This window comes from Dryobates pubescens, chromosome 26 (genome assembly GCF_014839835.1).
Source record: "Dryobates pubescens isolate bDryPub1 chromosome 26, bDryPub1.pri, whole genome shotgun sequence".
Taxonomy (NCBI): Eukaryota; Metazoa; Chordata; class Aves; order Piciformes; family Picidae; genus Dryobates; species Dryobates pubescens.
The window spans coordinates 6,557,846-6,580,625 of record NC_071637.1 but is presented as its reverse complement, the minus strand read 5'-3'; the positions used below and the strand labels follow the sequence as shown (position 1 = coordinate 6,580,625).

The 22,780-nt window shown below is 40.9% G+C and overlaps 1 protein-coding gene across 1 annotated transcript in view; it reads left to right on the top strand.

Moving 5' to 3' along the window:
• The window catches only part of SULF2 (sulfatase 2), a 153,462-nt gene that overhangs the window by 83,353 nt on the left and 47,329 nt on the right, over window positions 1–22,780 (top strand). The window contains exons 4-6 of the mRNA XM_054173421.1: window positions 2,403–2,584; window positions 4,295–4,545; window positions 10,061–10,300. Coding sequence (XP_054029396.1) covers window positions 4,371–4,545; window positions 10,061–10,300 — 415 coding nt within the window. The 5' untranslated portion in view covers window positions 2,403–2,584; window positions 4,295–4,370. The remainder of the gene's footprint in view (window positions 1–2,402; window positions 2,585–4,294; window positions 4,546–10,060; window positions 10,301–22,780) is intronic.

The window sequence follows — 22,780 nt, the reverse complement described above, 5'->3', positions numbered from 1 at the left end:
ACTGGCACACCTAAACCTGCTTAAATAACACACCTGGTACTGGCTCCAGCCACCCTTAAGCAGGTGTGCATTGTTTTTTGCTAACTAGTAGTCCCTTACTGTGCAGTTCTGCTGTGTGCTTTGCATGCTGTTTGGCGGTGGCTGCTGGGTGAGTCGAACTTGCTACATCAATCCTGTATCCAGGGTCTGCAGTATGCTTTTTTGTTGTTTTTTTTTTAATAAGCTCATGTAAATGTGTCTGGAAACAGCTTTCTAGAAGCAGGCTTGGAGCAGGATTAACATATATTTGATACAAGATTTAATTTCTTATGTGTTTGTACTTTTTCTGCTACAGAAAGTCAGATGCTGCTCTTGTGCTTAATGGAATAAGTTAATTGTTTGACTTCAGGGAAGTTGCTCTGGGTTACGTGTGGGACAGTTGTGTGAGGACTTGTGCTAATAAGGCTGGGAGCTCTGATATCTGCAAGCTGCTGTCAGTTACAGTTGTGCACACAGTGCCTGCTGCATCTGTGCCAAGCAATACTGATCAATAGCGTGTTAAAAATACCATCTGGGGGTAGATGACACTGGTCATCCCTGTGCATCCTGTCTATGCTGCCGTGAAACTGACATGAATTACTGAGTGCAGTATTAAAAAGAAGTCTTTCCTTGGTGTACAGCTACTTGGGAACAGAACTTGGCTCCATTCTTTTATGAATAGAATGAAGGTACTGAAGTCTGGCTTTATCTCTTCAACATTTATAATGTGACTTAGTGTAATGTTCTGTGTTGCCACACAGGAGAATTAAGTTTGGCGCTATTTTCATTCCCCATACTAGCAGGAGTTAAGAACAAAAAGAGGCAGCTGGATCTAATTCAGGCTATGAAGGGAGTCGGGGACTTGTTAAACTGAACCGTAAACCATAGAAAATAAGAGGACTAGGCTTTCTCTAGAGCAGCCTGTGAGGAGGTTTGGTAGGCTTAACAAGGTTCAGCTGAAGAACGTTTCATAAATTGCTGATAGCACTTTACTAAATACGAAACAGGAGTGACCAGACTTGTCAAGTTCATGTGTGTAATCTGGGAGAAAATAAGAGGCATACCTAATTCTCATGGGAGCCACCACAGATTAAACATCTTTAATATTGGAGGATGGCCTGCAGAGGCACATAAAGCAGAGAACCATCTGTAGCGCTCAGATCAAAATGCACCATTGGAGAGGGTGCTGTATTCAAAGGGAAGGCAAGTTGGGGCGCACTGCTGTGGAGCTCCTTTGGCTTTGTCTGTGAGTTGCAGGTTAAAACTGTTGACAAAAATGGGGAAGGAGCTCTTAATGGAGGCTTTATATCGTATTTCTACCTTAAAGTTCACCAAAGACTAGGGGTTAAATAAAATATTCTTTTAAAAAAATCAATCTTTATTTGACCACTGGCAATCCAGGCAAGACTCTTCTGTTGCTATTGTATGAGCTATTTAAAGCTGGCTTTTAGATTTTACCGCATGTGTGCGGTTAGTTGTGGCATGTCTGTCTTTTATGAGTACATACTCTAAGAAATAGGTTATTTTCTAAAATTGCTTTAATTTTCTTACCTACTTATTGGTATGAGTTTTTGCACATAATTACAGACTTGGAGTTGGTTCCCAGTAGTACTTACCCTGATGATAATAATAGGAACATAACACATCAGAATAGCAAAAAAAACCAACCTCGATCGAGGAGGGTGCTGAGAAAGAGATAACAGGTTTGGTAGAGGATGCCTGTTGTACTTGACATGAAATTCTCTCCTCCATTTTCAGTATCTTCTCAAAGATAACTGATTAACTATAAATACACAAGTGTGGATAAAATAGCTGTGGAACAGCAGTTTGTGTACATCCCCAAGTGCATTAAGTATTTTATAGAGAGATAAGCAGCTCTCCGAGCCGGGGACAACTTCTATTTATAGATAAAAACAGAGTTGAGGGAGGGGCAATAAAGAGTGAGGAAAAGACAGGCTGAGGGGAGGAGGCAATGAGGTCATGAGGTTATTTCCATGCATTTGTTTAAAACAAGTGAGAAAAATGCAAGGAAGACTGGTGTGTGCACAATGCTCTACAGTGAGTGTAGTTATAATCAGCTCCAACAAGGACAGCCTTCTGAAGGCTAGAAGAAAAGTCTGCAAATGCTATTATTCCTAGAAGCCACTGGCTAGTATAGAGCAGAAAGAAATCACATTAGCTCTTAGACCTTCAGAAAAATAATTTGAATGAGAACATTTATATTGTGAAGTTTGGGGGTTTTTTCTTAAGCAGAAGTACATATGGAGCAATTTCTGAAGAGCAAAAGCCATTTCTGTGCCCCCTCCCTTGTAATGCTGGTCCCCAGGAGTATGTGTCTGCTAAACTAACTTTTGGGGTTTTTTTTTCCTCCCCTTTTGAAACAGATCCAGGTTTGCTTCTCAAGCTGCTTTTGACTGCTCTGGACAGTAGCAACACATCGAATCTGACATGATTCTTCCTGGTTGTGCTGCTGCAGATGGAATTTTGAGTACAAGGAATGAAAATTGATAGGACTTGTTGGTGTTCGTTCTGCTATAGCCTGGAAAATCTCTGAGCTGCAGCAGAGGTACTAAAGCTGTATCTGTAAACTTGGGAAGCTGAGCTTTCCTCTTTCCTTACCCACTAGAACTAGTGTTAGGATATTTTTTTAATACTTTGTTTGTTTGTTTGTTTGCAAACAGTTGATTTCACCTGCTTGTGAAACATACCAGAGAGACTAGGAAGGAAGACAGATTTTTCATTTCCTCCCAACCCTGTGAAGTGTACAATTTTGGAAAGCAGTCTTAATAAATATTGCATCACACTATTGCTACATATCATTTGACTTACTGGAGACTTCAGTGTGCATTTTCAGACTAAGCATAGAAGCCGAGTATAATTTTTTCAGACCAGTGATTTTTGCTCTTGCATGAGAACTTTCTTAATCAAAGTTTATCTCGAAGAACAGATGCTGACAGAGATGATAATATGGCTATGAAATAAACTGCTGGAGGAAAAACTGTTTCCCCCAATGTCTTCAGGGACAGAATAGCCAAGGTATTTCCTTGGATAAGCCACATTGTGCTAGGTTCTTTCTACTCAGGCATTTCTGATCTTTACAAGAAGCAGATAGTCTCCTTTGTGTCATTTTTAATTGATTTTTCACTGCATTACAAGAGATCGTTGGCACCAGTCCAGGAAAAGGCAAGCAGCAAGTAGGGAATTCATAACAAAAAAAAAAAAGCCTCATTGATCACTGGATCTGACAAAATAATTAGTACTTGATGTTTTCAATAGTTCTATACTGTTACTTACTTAGACTTCCAAAAACAAGAGAAAAATCCTCTTCTACTAGAAGATCACTGAGCAAAAGTGTGATTTCAAAAGTTCTTCAGCTCTCTTACTCATTTTTTTTTGCAATCTCCTTGAAGGAATTGCTGAGAATTTTTTATTGGCTCATTAACAGGAGCAGTACCAGTTAGATGTTCCCTCTTTTGTAAGCAAATCAACTTTGGGGCATTGTGTTGTCATAGGCAGTGCAAATTGGTGTGTCCATTCCCAAGCATATGCAGTAATGGGCCTTCAATGTATTCATTAATAATAATGATATTAAAAAAAAAGCATTAAAATCTTGGAAACCAAGAGAAATGCTGAAGGGATATCAAGACTAACATCAAAGCTGCAGCAGACTTCAAACAGTATCTTGCCATAGTTCCATGATCTGGGCAGCTCTGCACTCTACTGAAATTAGTAAGATAAATCAGTATGTAACAAGCTTTCTGTCTGAGGATCCTTTTTGAATTTGCAAATGTGTTGTTCACTCAGATTTTACCACAGCCCTGATTAAAAATATGGGTAGAGGTGGATTTTTTTTCTCTGCAACATCTGCTTTTTTGATGCAGTAAACACAAATGTCATCTCAAAACACCCCAGAACCCTAAGGAAAAAGGTGGTTTTTTTCTACGTAGCATAGCAAGAGTTTGGTACCCTGCTACATCCTTGAATTTGCTGCCAAAGTTTGAGTATAGAGTGAAGCTTCATTAGAGTGAAATGAAACTTCATTGCCCACATTGGGAATGCTTTGTGAACTGTGAAGTTTTGAAGTTTTTGCTTGTAGCTGGCCTTGGAAAAACACTCAGTTGCTTTATTGTGGGCTGGTTGGGGTTTTGTTTTTTTTCTTAAACAGTTAGATTATTTCAAACATTGCTTTTCTGTGGAGAGAACCTTGCTGTTTCTTGTGGGGGCAGAGGTGTCAAGGTACCCAAAAAAAAAATACTTGTTTCCCTCTCCCTTATAGGAGACCTGCAAACAAAAAAAAGGAAACAGAAGCCTTTAACCTACCTTCTTCAGAGAGAACATTAAATCAGCACAATATGGCACATCACAGTATTGTCCTTGGATTATTCATGATGACTGTTGTATCACTGTTGGATGGAAGTTCAGCTTTCCTGTTGAACCAGCGTCTGAAGGGAAGATTTCAGCGAGACCGTAGGAACATCCGCCCGAACATCATCCTTGTTCTTACTGATGACCAGGACGTAGAACTTGGTAAGAGCCCAATGTGAAGACAATTGTAGCTGATGAGTATGGCACTGCTTTGCCTTGAAGCTAAATTCTTCTTTGAAAATAATAGTATTGTTTTTTTCCATTGTGAAAAACAATAGGAAGAACAAGTAGCAAAAGTTTAAACCTACTTTTATCTAGGAAATGCTTTCTGTCTGCATGCAATTCAAGGGCAGCAAAACCTAGTCTCAACTTCAAATGCCAAACTTCCTTTTTCTGTGGAAATGTGAAATTTCTGCCTATCTGTCTTCATCTACACACCTCAACTATGCTTCTGGCAACTGTAACCTGGGAAGCTATGTGCCAAAGCAGTAGATCTAAATTCACAACTGATTGTTGCCCTATGTAATTACCCAGATATTTTTTTTTTTTTGGCATAATTGCAGACATTCATTACATGTACAATTTTAATTACTTAAATGTTACCTCATGTAGTCATGCTATTCTTGGTGTTGTCCATTTAGATGTGCAGTTAATTACTGACCAAAATCACTTAGTATGAAAAGGCTCTGCTGTGTTATTCAGTGCTGCGTTAATTGCTGAAGAAAGGCGACAAAGATTAAATGCACTCTTTGCCTAATGATTTGGAATAATGAATTAACTCATGGAGTTTGGGTTTTGTTCTGTTACCTGAACAAGCTTGTCTTCACCAACTGTTGTCTGCAGTTAGAAGCAGCGATTAGCATCAACTAGTTTGTATTTTGCATTAGAAACATAAAGTTTGGATCATGTGTAAGACAAGAGCTTGTGTATGTGTGGTCTGGTGAGGTCTTTTGACAGGTAACTGCATCAAATTTCTAGGATGGATGGGAAAAAATGGAAAACAGACCTCACAGAAGAAACAAAACACTATAGTTAATCAACCTGTGTTACTTATATACTTACTTATCTGGTTGAGAACTTAATCACAGCCTTGTGGTGGTATTCTTACAGATGCTTTCTTTTTGTCACTCTCCCTGCATGTCTGCAGTATCATAGCTGTCACATTCTTCTCAAAGTTTGAGGAAAAAGTCTGCCATGGCAGTAAGCCCACCAAATACAAACCTAATTTAAGTTAAGAGGATCAGAAGATCTTGTTGTTGTTGTCACACTTAAAATGGTTATTTGTATGACAAATAAAGCAGTTTCAATAATGCATATCCAAAAGAACTTAAAGTGCTTTATCTTGCAGGCTCAGAAGGTGGTCCTGAAAAATTTATCATCTTCTGTTGTGTGCTAGCCTGCTTGTTTCTGATGCAATTGTCTAAGTCCTTTGGGCAGTATATTTCTCTTCTCTGATAATCTGATGCTTTCCAATTTCAAACATAATGGGCACGTGTCCGCACAAATTAGGATCTAACTGAGGAAAATCCATTTGATGAAGCTGAGATTTGATATTCATCATTTGGCACTAATGGCTTTGTGAGGCCCAATATTTGTTTGAATTAATTTTTATTCTTGTCTGTTGTCTGATGAGCTGTCCAAGTTAATCAAAATTGCCATTTGAGGGGATTGTGGTTAATGCATTTAAGAAAGATGAAAACAGGATGTGAATTACAAGTCAAAACTGAGGAGAACTTTGAAGCTATGAAGGCGTAGCAGAGAAAACTTCGCTTAAGATTTCATCTCTTTCTTAAGAATACTCTGTAACTGATGGCTGTTGGTAGCCTTCTGTGTTCTTATGTGGCTATTTTTGAGGCAAAAAGTGAGCACACCACATACTCAAGTGGTCTGAACAGCCTTTCCTTTATTTAAGAGCAATCTAAGAATGCACCAGTAGCAGGTGGAGTTTACCAGAAAGAGAATGCTGCCTCTTTTAGGAAAGGAGTACAACTTTTTTTTCCCCTCATTCCTTTTGTTTGTTGTTGTTCATTTGCACTACTGTTAATCATGAGCTTTCCTTGGGAAAGCAAACCTCAGCCTCATACTGAAAAAAAAAAAAGGAAAAGGCTGATGAAAAGGATGCAGAATCTCTAGGTCAAAGGAGAACGTGTGTAAATTGTAATGGATACAAATGGAGAAGACAAATGGAGAAGACAAATGAGAAGACCAAGAACTACTGAAACATACACAGTCAGTTGACTGTCTAATCAGAGGAGCTCTACTGACAAGCAGAATGTAAATAAGAGAAATACATTGACAAGGAGAAATAATTAATTAGAAACAAAGACTTTTTTTTTCCCCATTAGAGCCATTTAAGTCCAAGTTAGTATAATGCTGATGTCCCCTGTGTGATGGACTCAGCATCTCCAGTTTAATTAGGTTTGCCTACCGTATTGCTGAGCTTTAACAAACCAGCTTATTTCATTACCTCATAGCTGGAGAAAGATCAGATTGTTTGGAAGATATTTCAGCCACAATAGAAAATTCTGAGGGAGAGGTGATTTGTATGTTCCTACATGTTCCTCTGAAAAGCTACAAAAGTGGCATGGATGATAATTTTTCTTGCTTATCGTACATGAAGATTAGGGCCTTAGAGCCTTGTTAAAATTAAATGTGAGGTGGGGGAAATAAGGAAATGAAGATAGGAAAAGGGTGTTTGATGAGGTTGAAATAGGATAAAAATAGAAGGCTTTAAGGGATATTTAATTAACATTCTGGGGTTCAGTTAACTTACTTGTGTATGGATACCGCTTATTGACCTGTGCTGAAGTTGCTCAGAACTTAAGTTCTTTACCAGCTGGAGCTCTCTAAACCTCCCATAAATTATGACCTCTGGCACAACTAGTGAGAAAGTCAATATTAATTCCTAAACAACTGTTTTTTTTTTTCTCCACTAATATTAGTCAAGATATCAGCCTTATCCCTAAAGTGAACTGTAAAGCCACACTAGGCAAAGTTATGGATATCACTCAAATTTCAGGAGCAATTTCAGCCTGGGCTTTGCTTCACTTTGTTCAGTGAGCAGCCTGAATGCATCGAATCGATTGAACTTTCAGAATGCATTGAATTGATTGAACTTTCAGATATTCACTGTAGTCCAATGGATTTATTTTAAAATAGCTTAGAAATTTCACATTTAACTTCCAAGTAATTCTTACTTATTATCCGTGGGTTTAGGCCAGTAACAGCACATTTTCTAAATTCAATATTGACATGTCAAAGCATGACTTTCTTTGGTACATCCACTAATGAAACCCCAGATGGTTCTTCCAACTCAAAAGGTGATTTGGTGAGGTTCCAGTTGCTGATTAATACATAACTGATCTTCTGCCACAGAAAGATCAATTTCTTCTTTTTCTCACCATTCTGTATTTGTATTGGAGGCAAGCTGAAGAAAATAAGTTTTGGTTGGCTGGTTTAATTCTGTTTAAAATATTTAAAGCTGGCCTATTTAAGACTGTATAGAAGAGTATGCTGGACTTTTACCTTCCACTGATCTGTCACTCTGTATTAGTTCCCAAGCTGGGAAAGCAGATTAGATCATATGTTTTTGTATTAAAGACTGTTGATATATAGGGCTTTGTCATTACAGCAGTTTTATTAAAGGAGGTTACTGTCCCCAAGGGGAGTCTTAACATGTACTGTTATTTATGCACAGATGCCTCTGTCATTTAAAGGGACTGTTAAATTGTATTTTAATATTGGGATGACAAAGCATTCTTTCGATCTGGCTATTTATGCTTGGGTTAGCTCATAAGACAACCCAGAGGAAATGTTCACAGTTTGCAGGCTCACCTAATGTATAATTGACTGATAGAATTGTTAGCTGCTGTGTTAGTGCCTTTGAGCACTAACGCTTATCCCAGTTATGGAAAGAAAAAAGCTTGCTTTCTTCAGATATTTCGTTTTGATATGTGAAGTTGGAAAAGGGCAGTGCAATAACCTGCCTTGGTTCTTGTCTCAAAGTGATGTGACAGATGTCCTCTGACCTGAGAAATGCACAGATTTTTTTTTTTCTCTTCTTTTTTAATATTAACTTCAACAAAATTTTCCCAAGACAACTAATACTGCAGCAATTTTTAGGTTAAATGATCTACAGTAGGACTTAACCTTCCCTCATGGTGCCAAAGAGTCAGATTTCCTATGTGGCTTATGACCATTTTCCCTCTAGGTTTTGACTCCTGGCTGTATCAATGTGCCCTGTATTAAATCAACTTGCTGTTGCAATTTCATAGTGAAATCTCTGTCTAAAGAGCTTAGAAGAAACCTAAACCCATTATTGACAGAAACAACATAGAGTTTGTGCCAGATGTTTGCAGGATGCATTGATTAAAGCGGAACGATTAATCCAGCTCAATCTTGGGTAGGTTAGTCCAAACCCTACTCCAGCAGGAGCCCATCTTCACATTGTCTGTTGGCATTTCCTGCTCATGAAAAGAATGGAGGACTGGTGATGGAAAGGTTTACTTTCCTTTGCAAGGTCATGCTGATGATGGGTACCATTACAAATTCTTTGGAAAATGAAAATTCTTCTCTTGGTCAAGTATAACTCACTCTGCAGGGAAACATGGTGGGGTTTTTTTCCTCCTGGTACTTGATGTTTCTGTGTGTGGGAAGAACTGATACAGATTCAGGTTTAGCTTGGTTGATGTCTATGGTTAAGATCCAGTCTTTGTCCAAAGCCTTGTCTCACACTGGAAACAGAGTAACTGTTTGGCAGCAGTGTGGCTTTCAGTAATTGTTGGCAAAAAGACTTTTACTCCTGTTGCCCCAATTCATCCATGTCCCTGCAAGTTAAATTTGCTTGTGTTTTTTTTAAGTTGAGAGCTACAAGCTATGTGGTGTTATCTGTCATATGGAAGCCTGATTGTATCAAACCTAGCCTAAGAAAATTGAGTGTGTTTTAGGTAATGCCATTATCAGAATGGATTGAGTGGATAAACAGAAATCATACTGGTTATAGAAAGTCTTATGAGACCTTTACTGTGTCTTTGGTTCACTGAAAGTTACAAAAAGAGCATTCTATCTAGAGAACAACTCTGGCAGACAGTGCTCGAGTAGGGGGTTGGACTAAATAATCTCCAAGCATCCCTTCCAAGCTCAGTGGTTCTGTGATTGTGTAATTACAACTCTCAGCCTTTTGCAGAAGGTTGGCACAAAAGGCAGCGTGGCAGGTATCATCTGAAACCAAGGATTAAATAATGCTTAAGGAGTATGCAAACTTTGGTCAGGGCTGCTGCACAGAGTGAATCTCACCCTCAGGCCACATTGTCAGCTTAATTCATGCTGTTTCTTGCCTTCAGCTACTGGAACAGTGCTAATGACTCCAGAAAGGCTGCACAGATGGTGCAGATAGTTATAGTGGTAAATCTTGAGCTTAGAGAAATTAAAAAAGCATTTTGATCTATGTCAACAGGTTTGATTCAGATCTTAATTTAGGACTTCAATCTTTGGTCCTTTCTAAAACAATGGGAGGACTTCACTAGAGGAGGGAGAATAATCTCATTGGATTTGGCTTCACTATGAGATTCTAGTGCCCTTACTACCTGTGCTTTATTCTGGTCTCTGATGTGACACGTGAGCTGTTAGCTCTTGTGACTGAAACAAGGGAAATTCTGATGTGGTTTTGTCCTTCTAGGTTCCATGCAAGTGATGAATAAAACAAGACGGATCATGGAGCACGGAGGGGCTCATTTCATCAATGCCTTTGTGACAACACCCATGTGCTGCCCCTCTCGGTCCTCTATCCTTACAGGGAAGTATGTCCACAACCACAACACTTACACCAACAATGAGAACTGTTCTTCTCCGTCCTGGCAGGCTCAGCATGAAATCCGTACCTTTGCAGTGTACCTCAACAACACAGGGTACAGGACAGGTAAGATCCAAGCTGGTTCCATCTGAGGGCTTCTTAAGACTTACATTAATACAGAGGCTAATGTATATAATACTTTAATTTCTTCTTGTAATGGACTGCAGCAGTGCAGAATGCCAGAGCTTCAGTTTTGTGTGTAGGTTTAGCTTCCTGGTGCTTTTCTTTAAGGAAATCAAAAAAACAACCAAGAAAACCCAAGAGAACACAACAAAATCACAACAAAGAATTAAAAACAAACAACCCAAAAGCCTAAACAAAAATCAACAAGCAGAACCCCCAAACAAACAAAAATTCAAACCCAAACAAAAACCTTTCAGAAGCTGGGAGGGATAAAGTAACACCCATGCTTGACCTGAAGGCACAGCACACATAGAATATGCCCTGCTATTACCTGAAGTGCACAGAAGAGACGAGAAAGATGGTATGGAAAGGAATTAGCCATCTGAAATTTTTAGCAAACAGATACATTAATCAAACTAAGAATGCAAGAGAAGGGACTGCTGCTTCTGTGCTTCAGGGCACAGCTGGCAGCTGGATTGGTTTCTCCAGACAGTCCGTTTCCAGAAAGGTGTTCTGGATAAATAATGAGTAAGGAATAACTGGCAAGATCAAATGTACTCCTGAGAAACAGATGATTCTTTCTGCCTGCAATGGTTCTTGGGAAAAGATACCCTGTAGAAAGGCTTTCTGAAGTTATGGGCACATGTTTTGCAACTATTCTTGCATTCTCCAGAAATGAGATTTAGGTCCTTGCCTGTTATGGTTGTTTTGTCACTTTCCCTGCTAATGCCTTCTGTCACAATGAAAAACAGGAATAAACCTGGTTCTATTTGTGTTATTTATAGTATGTATACTGAAACATTGTAGTACAGTTATTTATAATACAGTTTTTCCTTTCAGTTTATAGTAGTTGAGGCTTCTAAAACCTAGTATAGATCTTGAATAGTAACTGTAACAAGATCATTATTTTCTTTCTAACTGTTCATATGAGTTTTACATGTTATTGTGGCAAAGTCTGGGTCTTAAATAGGTAATTTCCTTGTTTTGTTTTTCTAAAGTAAAGACCTGAATTAATTTGGAAAGAAATAAATCAAGGGAAGTGCACAGACCTTATTAATTGGTTGCTGTTTCCCTTGATTTATCATTCCTGGCACTAATACCAATGACAATATGAATGCCACACCAAGGTTAATGTTTTATTCTTCTTAGTTTGTTTTGTGCTTAGCTGTGGTTGTCTACTGGAGTAATGTTTGCATTTAGTGACTGTATTTTGAGCATCTGCTACTGCTACTAACTTGCACTTCTATTGCAAGTGTGCTGGTGTTCATGTGTCTTACACTTTCACATTAACTTCTTGCTTCACATTAACTTACTGCTTCAATTTGGACTCAAGATCTTAGTGAATCTATATTACATTTGCAGTCTGCCTCCCTTACTTTGCAAACTAAATTTACTGGAACCCACAGAAATGATACTTTTACAAGTGAAAAGCAATCTTCAGGTACAAATGAATTCCTCATTTGTGGAATTAAATGTGATATCGTCGTATATAAATTTAAATGGAAATTTCCATCATTGGAGGCTGGTGTTCACTTCTGATCTCCAGTTCAAGTCTTGAATTATGCACTAGGAAAGATACCAGCAGTGAGAAGGTGGTTGTGGGGATTATATTTTTTTCCCCTTTAAGAAGAAGAAAGAGGCCATGAGGAATAAAGCCTTTTGAGGCTTTTCTTTATCTTTAAGGTCACAACTGTGGAGTAGGAAAGCTAATATTTTGGAAAGGAGTTTGCCTTTTTTTCCCCCCCCTTCATTCATAAGTCTGGCCTTCTCCCTGTGTTTTTCATCTCTTCTCTTTTGTTTAAACTTGAAGGAAGAAACTGTATTCTCCTAAACCTTCCCTCTGTTTTTCTTTTTTTTGCCACTTGTTTCACATCTCCTTGCCCTCATCTCTATCCATTGTGAGCTCCCTGTGTTTTGTTCTGTTTCAAAAGATTCTGCTGGGGACCATTCTTTCTGCACTTTTCCAGTGCTGGTAGCATTTGTGGTTTGTATCTATACAGACTTGGACCGCTGCTGACACCTTTGGGAAATGTTCTGGGTATGGGGGCAGGAGGGAGCAGTGTGGCTCAGGTTTCTCTTGCACAAGTTGCAAGTGAAAAATACAAAAGGAGACGGAAAAGGTGTGACTTCCCTATAATTGCTTCTCAGTTTCAGCCTTAGTTGTCAGTTTTATTTTTCAACTTTGACACTTCAGAAAGTTTTACCAGCTTTGTTAGGCATAAGACTTGGCAGAATAGAAATGAAAGCAAGAGGCTGAGCTCAAGAGACGTTCATTCTTCAGCTTTACGAGTCAGGATTTGGACCAACGTGTATAGGGACTACTGTCACTTCATGTGGATCAATTAAAGTAGTATCATGGCAATGCAGAGGATGGGTTTTCTTTTTACAGAGAAAACCAGTGAGGCAGTAGGTATAACAGGTGTCTCATCTGCATTAACCTGTCTCACAATCCAATAAATGCTAGTGTCATGAGTAGAGACTGAAACGCCGTGTCCTTGTTACATAGCCACTATGTATAGAGAAGTTTTCAATCTCAGTATACTAAGCAATTGGTCTGATTTTGAAGAGCTTGTCACATGGTTGCCCTATTACCTACTGTGGAAAATTAGGCAAGAGGGACAATTCATGTGAACAAACCAAGTCAACTGATGAATTAACCTTTAGAAAACTCAGTGCAAGCAACATTTGAATCATCACTGAATTATAATAGTGGGCACTAGTGCTTCAGCTTGAAGCAGGAAATGATGAAAATGGATAAGAAACAAAGAGAACCTGTAACACACTTTTCTGAATGTTGTGGAATTTCTCTGCCAAAGGATCCTTGTGAACATTTACAGAAAAAAAACAAAACCAAACCAACAGCCACCCCCCCCATTTTCTCTGAAACATGCACAAACACATCTTTTGGTGACACCTTTTAAAATGCACAGTGCATTGGTGTATGCTTGGGTCCTACAGAAACAAAAAAACAAGGTTTGTTTGGGCTTTTTGGTTTTTTGGTTGTTTTTTTTTTCTGGAATACAGATTTAAACTTTCCCTTAGACATTACTTAATGAGAAAAGCTTCTCTTTTCCATTTGCTTGACTGGCTAAATGGTTATGTCTTAAAATTGGTGACTGATTCCAGAATATTTTGTCAGCCTTATCTGCAGGCAGGAAATGAAAAGACATGTTTGTCTTATTAAATTCAACAGAATTTGGGATGGTGGGCCAAATTCAGCCTGGCAGAAGGACACTTTTCATAGAATCAACAAGGTTGGAAGAGACCTCAAAGATCATCAAGTCCAATCTGTCACCACAGACCTCATGATTATTAAACCATGGCACCAAGTTCCACTGAGGAGAGTAGTACAGGTGTATACACACACATTTTGCTTGATTCTATCACAGCTGGTGGCTCAGTTTATCTCTAACCCATAGTACACTGATACCACACAATTTTCTTAAAGATTACATGCTCCATCCTTCATCAGAGGGACATAAAGAGACCAGAACTAAAGGCAAGAGCCTCTACATCGAATCAATAAGGTTGGAAAAGACCTCAAACATCATCAAGTTCGACCTGTCACCCAAAGCCTCATGACTACTAAACCATGGCACCAATCCCCTCTTGAACACCTCCAGGGATGGCGACTCCACCACCTCCCTGGGCAGCACATTCCAACGGCTAACAACTCCCTCAGTGAAGAACTTTCTTCTCACCTCAACCCTAAACATCCCCTGGCCTCAATGAATCTTCTGAGAGAATTCTGTTCTTTTATGTTAGGGCTTAATGTAGCTCAGTATGCAGCAAATGCAGTACACATTTTGGCCGACTTACTGTCCTGGTTCCTGTTGAGGAGTACCCTGTAGCACAGCTAACCTGAGTCAGTTAAATGAACCTTGTAACAAAGGAAGAAGCTGCTGCTCATATGGTAATGTCAGCATCTCACTCTAATGGCACATCCATACTTGAATTATGCAGAGAATTAATAAATTTGATTTCTCACCAGTTTTGCATTTCGAATCTCGAGAAAAGTCATTGTGGGAGGTCCATCTCTGCCATCATAAAAAATGTCTTGGGAATAAAAGTAATAATTGTTCTTAGCACTTTCAAGGGGCTTTACAATAATTAACTAATGAATTCATTAAAATTCAGTGGCAATCTTCCATTTCCCTCCATTAATATGAGACTAAGAAGATACAGTGGCTGACTGCATTCAAATAATTATTTTCCACTTCACTAAGTCTTTGACATTTTAGAGTGATTTTAATATTAAAAGGGGGGGGGGGGGGGAGAGATAGAAGAAAGACTATTTATTGGTTTATTGAGGGAGGAATGAACCTGTAAAGTGTAATCAGATTATAGTATCTAGGTACGTGCAGGAGAAACTCTTAGCTTAGCAGTTCCTTGCTGTAGAATTTACTCTCCACAATAGTTGCTGATTGCTATTTTCTTATAACAAAAATACTTACAAACTTAACTGAAGTTGATCTCTGTGTATAGTCACTTGCTAGGGAATAATTGGTGACCTACAGAGTCAAAGGGCAGACAGAAGCAGAGACAGAATAGTAAAGTGCTTTCTACAAGGTCATGTGCAGGTGAAGAACAAGAATAAGGAGATATAAGTTTTGATTCATTCTCCAGTGCCCTAGCCACTATGCCATGCTGCATTGATCTAATGTGTTACCTGAATATAAAGAAAACAGATTATCCAAGTCAGAGTAATGCTCTGTGTGCAGGACAGATAGCTTTTGCAGCTGATGAAGAATTGAAGGCCATTTATAAAAATAATAGCCAAGTGATTTAAGAGTCAGACTTAATTTTTAGAGGTGATTTGCATGATCAGAAACTGAAGTGCTATAATATCCATCTTCAAGATGTCTAGGTGACTTTTCAAAACTGGCTATCATGCTTCTGAATTATTTATCTGGAAGGTAAATTAGTTTCCTTAGATCTTTTGCTCTCTACGTAGAAACGTTATCTTAGCAAGGTCTGTCCAAGTGTATGTTGAGCTGGTTTGAGACCATTAGACTTGAAAGTGATGCAGAAGAAAGATTCAGCATAGTGGCTGTATCAGGATAGCTGCTACTGCAAAAGGAAACCAAGGATTTGTGCTGGAAAGGACATAAGAGGAGTACTCATATATAGCCCAAGCCCACTTATGGTGGGCTTGGTCCATGGTGGTTAATTACTGAGCTGGAACAGCCTGCAAATGTTCTTTTCAAAGAGAAGACAGTTCTGGATTTTTTTGCCTCCTGTGTTAGAGACTTTTTTTTCTCCCTCCTAGGTCTAACTTCACTTCTATGTTGTAAGTTGGTTTCAAGTCAAACATGCGTGCATCTTTTCCCTCTGTTTCTATGAATTGAGTTCTAAGCATTAGTAGTTTCACTTTAAACATGCTCTAATGTATGATAACTTAATGAGAACACATTTAGTAGAGCTTCATCTCCTGAGGATTATGCAGAAGTTTTAGAAGTAAAAGTTACCTGTGCAGCTACTGTTTCATCACCTGTCTTCTGCATGTAGGTTCATGTTTTTTAATGCACATTTTAACTGTCTTGAAGAGAGCTGTGTATACAGCTTTGTGAATAATTCACCGAATAAAATCCACAAGATACCCTGTAATCCAATAAACTTTCCCAGGAGTCTGAGATGAAAGCATCTGCAGCCAGAGAAATACATGTCCATGGCTCCTTTATTTGCCATCATACTTTGTTTCCTTCTTAGCCTTTCTCACTTCTTCCCCTAAATCTGTCTTTTTTCAGCATAAAAATGTTTCAAACTCTGAGAAACACCTCATCTTTTTCTTTCCTCCTACTATAGTGTACTCTTCTGATAAGTTGCCATTTCTAGTATTTAAAGTGTAATGGCTTTGTCACACTGATTTATTGTTTTAAGCAAGAGGTAATTCTTAGGTTGGTATTTCTTCAGGGATAGGATTATCGCTTCCCAGCATTCAAACCAGCTAAAACCTACATAAAATATTTGCACATTATGAAGCTATTTGTGCCATCTTTGCTAGTTTAGCTTGTTTAGGCTGGCAATACTTGCAAAGTCAAAGAACCCATGGGCTTCTTAAGTTTTTCATCATCCAGTGCCATTTATGTTCAGTGTTAGGAAACTAGTTTCGAAGGGGGGAGGGGCTGAAACTAGTCCCCTCAGGCAAGAGTCTGGGGGCAGTAAGCTAGGGTCAGAGGCCAAACCAGCAGCCCAGCTGAGGTGCATGTACACTAATGCACGAAGCATGGGAAACAAACAAGAGGAGCTGGAAGCCTTGTTGCAGCAGGAAAGTTATGACGTAGTTGCCATCACGGAGACGTGGTGGGATAGCTCACATGACTGGAGTGCTGCAATTGATGGCTACAGGCTTTTCAGGAGAGATAGACAAGGAAGAAGGGGTGGAGGGGTGGCCATGTACATCAGGGAGGCACTAGATGCCATTGAGCTAGAGATTAGGGACAATCAGGTTGAATGCTTGTGGGCAAGAATTAGAGGGAAGACCGGTAGGGCAGACATCCTGGTTGGAGTCTGTTATAGACCACCCAACCAGGAGGATGATGTCGATGAAGCATTCTATAGACAGCTTAAGGCTGTCTCAAGATCTCCTGACCTTGTCCTTATGGGCGACTTCAACCTGCCTGACATCTGCTGGGATCTCAACACAGCAGAGAGGAGGCAGTCTAGGAGGTTCTTAGACTGCATGGAGGACAGCTTCTTATCCCAGGTGCTGCGTGAGCCTACCAGGGGCAAGGCTTTGCTTGACCTCCTCTTCACCAACAGGGAAGGGCTGGTGGGTGATGTGGTGGTCGGAGGCTGTTTAGGGGCCAGTGACCATGAAATAATAGAATTTTCAGTATTCAGTCAAGCTAAGAGGGCCAGCAAGAAGACCTCCACTCTGGACTTCCGGAGGGCGGACTTCAGGTTGCTCAAGGAAACAATTCAGAGGGTTCCTTGGGAGAAAGCCCTTAAAAATAAAGGGGTCCAGGAGGGCTGGACCTGCTTCAAGAAAGAGCTGATGAAGGCTCAGGAGCAGGCTGTGCCAATGTGCCGGAAGAGGAGCCGCCGGGGCAGACGGCCAGCCTGGCTGTGTAATGAACTTTTAATTGAACTAAGGGAAAAAAAGAGGGTGTATCATCTTTGGAAGAAAGGTGAGGCAACCCATGGAATGTTTAAAGAGGTTGCTAGGGCATGTAGGAGGAAAATTAGGGAGGCAAAAGCATATTTGGAACTTAAACTGGCCTCTGATGTGAAGGACAACAAAAAGTCCTTCTATAAATATATTAATAGCAAGAGGAAGGGCAGGGACAACCTCCACTCCTTGGTTGACATAGAAGGAAATGTTGTAACACAGGATGAGGAAAAGGCAGAGGTACTTAACACCTTCTTTACCTCAGTTTTTACTACCTGGAAAGAACGTCTACCAGACAGCTGGCCTGCAGAACTGGCAGAGGGAGCCAGGGAGCTGCATGGTTTCCCTTTGTTCCATGAGCAAGTGATAGGAGCTCTCCTCAGCAGCTTGGACCCCCACAAGTCCATGGGACCAGATGGGATCCATCCTAGGGTGCTGAGAGAGCTGGCAGATGAGCTGGCCAAACCACTCTCCATTATTTTTCATCAGTCCTGGCTCACTGGAGAGATCCCAGCTGACTGGAAGCTGGCCAACGTGGTACCCATTCACAAGAAGGGCCGGTTGGATGAGCCAGGGAATTACAGGCCTGTCAGCCTGACCTCAGTGCCAGGAAAGATTATGGAGCAGGTCATCCTGAGTGCAATCACACAACACTTAGAGGATGGCCAAGGGATCAGGCCCAGCCAGCATGGGTTTAGGAAGGGCAGGTCCTGCCTGACCAACCTGATCTCCTTCTATGATCAGGTGACCCGCCTGGTGGATGTGGGGAGGCCTGTGGATGTAGTCTACCTGGACCTCAGCAAGGCCTTTGACACCGTTCCCCATAGCAAGCTCCTGGCCAAGCTGTCAGCCCATGGCTTGGATGGGACCACACTGCGATGGGTTAGGAACTGGCTGGAGGGCCGAGCCCAGAGAGTGGTAGTGAATGGTGCCACATCCAGCTGGCAGCCAGTCACTAGTGGTGTGCCCCAGGGATCAGTGCTGGGCCCCATGCTCTTTAACATCTTTATTGATGATCTGGACGAGGGCATCGAGTCCATCATCAGTAAATTTGCTGACGACACCAAGCTGGGGGCAGGAGTTGATCTGCTGGAGGGTAGAGAGGCTCTGCAGAGGGACCTCGACAGGCTGGGCAGTTGGGCAGAGTCCAACGGCATGAGATTTAACACATCCAAGTGCCGGGTTCTGCACATTGGCCACAACAACCCCATGCAGAGCTACAGGCTGGGGTCAGAGTGGCTGGAGAGCAGTCAGGCTGAGAGGGACCTGGGGGTGCTGGTCGACGGTAGACTGAACATGAGCCTGCAGTGTGCCCAGGCAGCTAAGAGGGCCAATGGCATCCTGGCCTGCATCAGGAACAGTGTGGCCAGCAGGAGCAGGGAGGTCATTCTGCCCCTGTACACTGCACTGGTTAGGCCGCACCTCGAGTACTGTGTCCAGTTCTGGGCCCCTCAGTTTAGGAAGGATGTTGACTTGCTGGAACGAGTCCAGAGAAGGGCAACAAAGTTGGTGAGGGGTTTGGAACATAAGCCCTACGAGGAGAGGCTGAGGGAGCTGGGGTTGCTTAGCCTGGAGAAGAGGAGACTCAGGGGTGACCTTATTACTCTCTACAACTACCTGAAGGGAGGTTGTAGACAGACAGATGTTGGTCTCTTCTCCCAGGCAAGCAGTACCAGAACAAGAGGACACAGTCTCAGGCTGCGCCAGGGGAGGTTCAGGCTGGATGTTAGAAAAAAGTTCTATACAGAAAGAGTGATTGCACATTGGAATGGGCTGCCTGGGGAGGTGGTGGAGTCGCCATCACTGGAGGTTTTTAGGAGAAGACTTGACAGGGTGCTTGGTGCTGTGGGTTAGTTGCTTGGGCGGTGTTGGATTGGTGATGGGTTGGACGCGATGATCTTGAAGGTCTCTTCCAACCTGGTTTATTCTATGTATTCTATGTATTCTATGTATCAGCCAGAGAAGAGGTTCCCTCTTTCTCACTCCAGTTCAAGGTCTTTTGTTTTATCCAGATGGCAATTTAAGTCCTATGGCATCTTGTTGCATTGTTTTTTCTTTCCTTTTCTACAGTGTGGGGTTTTGCAGAAATCTTTCAAAATAATTAGCTTTTGATTTAGTAGTGTAACTTACTGAATACAGCTTTCCTAAGCTGTCTTTAGTCTATCACCAGGGTGTGATAGACTACAGTGGTATGCCCTATACAGCAGTGGCACGCAATTTAGTGGGCACTGGACAAGCTTAGTGATATGGAAGTTGAAAACTAGAACAATAAGGTATGTGCTGTCTTTTAATGACAGAACAGTATGATTTCAAAGGCTTGCCAGTGCCTACAGCAAAAACTCTGCAGGCAGATACTGATTCCAGTTTCTGGAAGATGAATTTGATTTCTTCTCTTTCAATGAGTATCTTGTTCAAAGGAATTCAGGGCTTATATCAAACCAGGGTTGGACTTTTCTCCTGATTGGATTCGGTAAGACTTTTGTTTTTCTTAGTAGTGCTTTTTAGTAATGCTCTTCCCAGTTTATTGCTAGGAGGAAAAAGAATGGTTCATTAAACTACAGCAAATATTTCTTCTTGCACAGCATATCTCCATAGCTTTCTGACACTTGGCAGTTGGGTTTTCTTCAAATCCCACAGACAAGATGGTTGTAAATGAAATTCTTTCAGAGTTGGCTCAAATAGCATGGTGCAGACTTTGGTGTTTTAGTAAAGATTCAACATTAAGCTAGAGAAGGTTTTGCTTAGACTGTTTGTTGTTAAAGCAGGTCTGACAATCCACTCTCGGGGAGGTTCTTGCTTTATGCATGGAGGAGGAAACGCTGTGTATGGTGAGAGGAGGATAAATCTAAAGGTTCTTCTGCTAGTGTGATGCATAAAAGAGAGAAGTGATACCTATGGTAAATTTTGAATAAAATGCTTGTGGTGGTTTTGATGTTTGGAAACGTTTTGTGGAAAATCTGAATGGGCAGGATTGACCATCAAGGAATATGAGCAGACTGACCAGCCATAGTGAGCTGTGCTATAGAGTGGTGGTTTACACCAGGTAGCCAGCTCCTCCTCTTGCTTGTGCTGCCCAGTATAGGAAAGGATGCTGTGACACTAAGTTATCTTATTCTGAATTGTAATGAAGATTGATTAGGTGAAAAGGGACATATCTAGATTTATTTTTTTCCCTTTCACTTTCAGAGGGTTTGTGCAAGAGGGCAGTTTAAATTGCAAAGCTTCCAAATTCTTGGAAGTTGTGCTGTAGGCATTAGTGGAAGGGGGCTTTTGCCCCGGTTCCATTGGGAATTTGCTCACCTGTGAAGGACAAGTAAGCCTTGGCTCTGCGTCAGCATTCTTCAGTTTGATTCCTTGTTGGCCATTTCAAAATATTTGGTTTGAGCCCTTTTGTTTCATTTGGCTTCATATGCCTCCCTTCAGCCAGTTCCCCTGATTCATTAAATAGATCTTGGCACTGATCCTTGGCCACAACTGAGGAATGTGCAATGCAAATTCAGGAAGAGGAACAAAGGTGTCATAAAGATTATTGTGCAGTGCCTTTGTCCTGGTAGAGATCCGACTAGTCCCCTGGCATAACAAGAAAGCCTGCAAGCTATTCTAACTGCAGCAGTTACCAGTTACTATACAACTTAGGGTTTGCAAGTACTGTGTTTCATGAATTGCAATGATAATTTTTATTCCAGTTACAGAGAAGTGCTGTGCATCGAGGTGAGGAGAAAGTTCTTCACTGAGAGAGTTGTTAGCCGTTGGAATGTGCTGCCCAGGGAGGTGGTGGAGTCGCCATCCCTGGTGGTGTTCAAGAGGGGATTGGACGTGGCACTTGGTGCCGTGGTTTAGTAGTCATGAGGCCTTGGGTGACAGGTTGAACTTGATGTTTGAGGTCTTTTCCAACCTTATTGATTCGATGTAGAGGCTCTTGCCTTTAATTCTGGTCTCTTTATGTCCCTCTGATGAAGGATGGAGCATGTAATCTTCAAGAAAATTGTGTGGTATCAGCGTACTATGGGTTAGAGATAAACTGAGCCACCAGCTGTGATAGAATCAAGCAAAATGTGTGTGTATACACCTGTACTACTCTCCTCAGTGGAACTGGTTACGTACTTCAGTGAATTCGTCATTTCAAGGACTATTGCAGGTGTACAGAAGAAATAGCAAAAAAGTACTTGGAGCCCAGTCTTCCATAGCATCCTGACACTGATGCTACTAAAGTATCTGAGAACAAAACATAGTCTCCAGCCATTCTTGTTCTGTTCACGAATACCCTAACATTTAGGAACTCATTGAGTGTTTCATGCAAGCCATTAGATTTGCTGCAGTTACAGAGGTATTAATACCAATGCTGTCTCTTCCAATCTTTGCAGCAGAACCGTATTCATTGTCACTAGAGGTGTCAGCTGGGACCATTTTGTTAAGTGACTTCAGCACTTAGGAGCTGCAGAGTTTTTTTGAGAAGTCTGGTCAGTTATTTTGGTACCTAAGGAGGACTGACCTCTCCCAAGGAATCTTTCCCTTGGAACTACATTTAAGACTAAATTACAGCATTTTATCTCAGAACCCCCATACTTCTGCTGTAAACCCATTAATTTCACCGTGTTCCGTTCTACATTGTCGGTTTAAGAGTATGTTTGGCCATGATGTGAATGCAAAGCTGGCTTGACCTTTGAGCTTACTTTTTGTTACACGCGTACTTTGCCACGCTGAGAATGCTTTCTCATCTGCCTTCCTCTCATTCTCTTAGAAATAAGATCAGAAATGCCCCCTCCTACTCCAAGTCAAAAACTAAGGGATTGCTCACGTGTAGCTAACTGTTCAACTTTGGCCCAAGGAAAACCTGGTACTGGATACAGAAGTGAAAGATTTTAGACAGGTGAACAAATCCCTTTGAGTAACAAAGACTTGCCATTTAGAACCTACATTAATACCTGGAAAGATGACTGCTGAAGTGTCAGAGAAACAGGGCTCTAAATACCTCTTTAGGATACTTAATGCACAACATTCAGGTTTAAATGTAGAGGGTTAATAGCTTACAACATGAGTTTGACTTACAGGCTTGGTGATAAGTGCAGTTTAATGGGGTGCTAATGGGTGAATGCAGCCCAGTAGCATGAGGAATATGGAGAGAAGACCCCAGGAAGGATATGCTGTATAAATACTGAGCTTACTCTCCAGGAGTAACTGAAAACTGAATTTTACTTATTGTCAGCTTCAAGATTTATTATGAGAGCAGGAATATTTATAAGAATATTCCTACATTCTAAAATACTGCAATCTTGTGCATGCAGCTGATGTGCTTCCTAAGTTACTTAGTC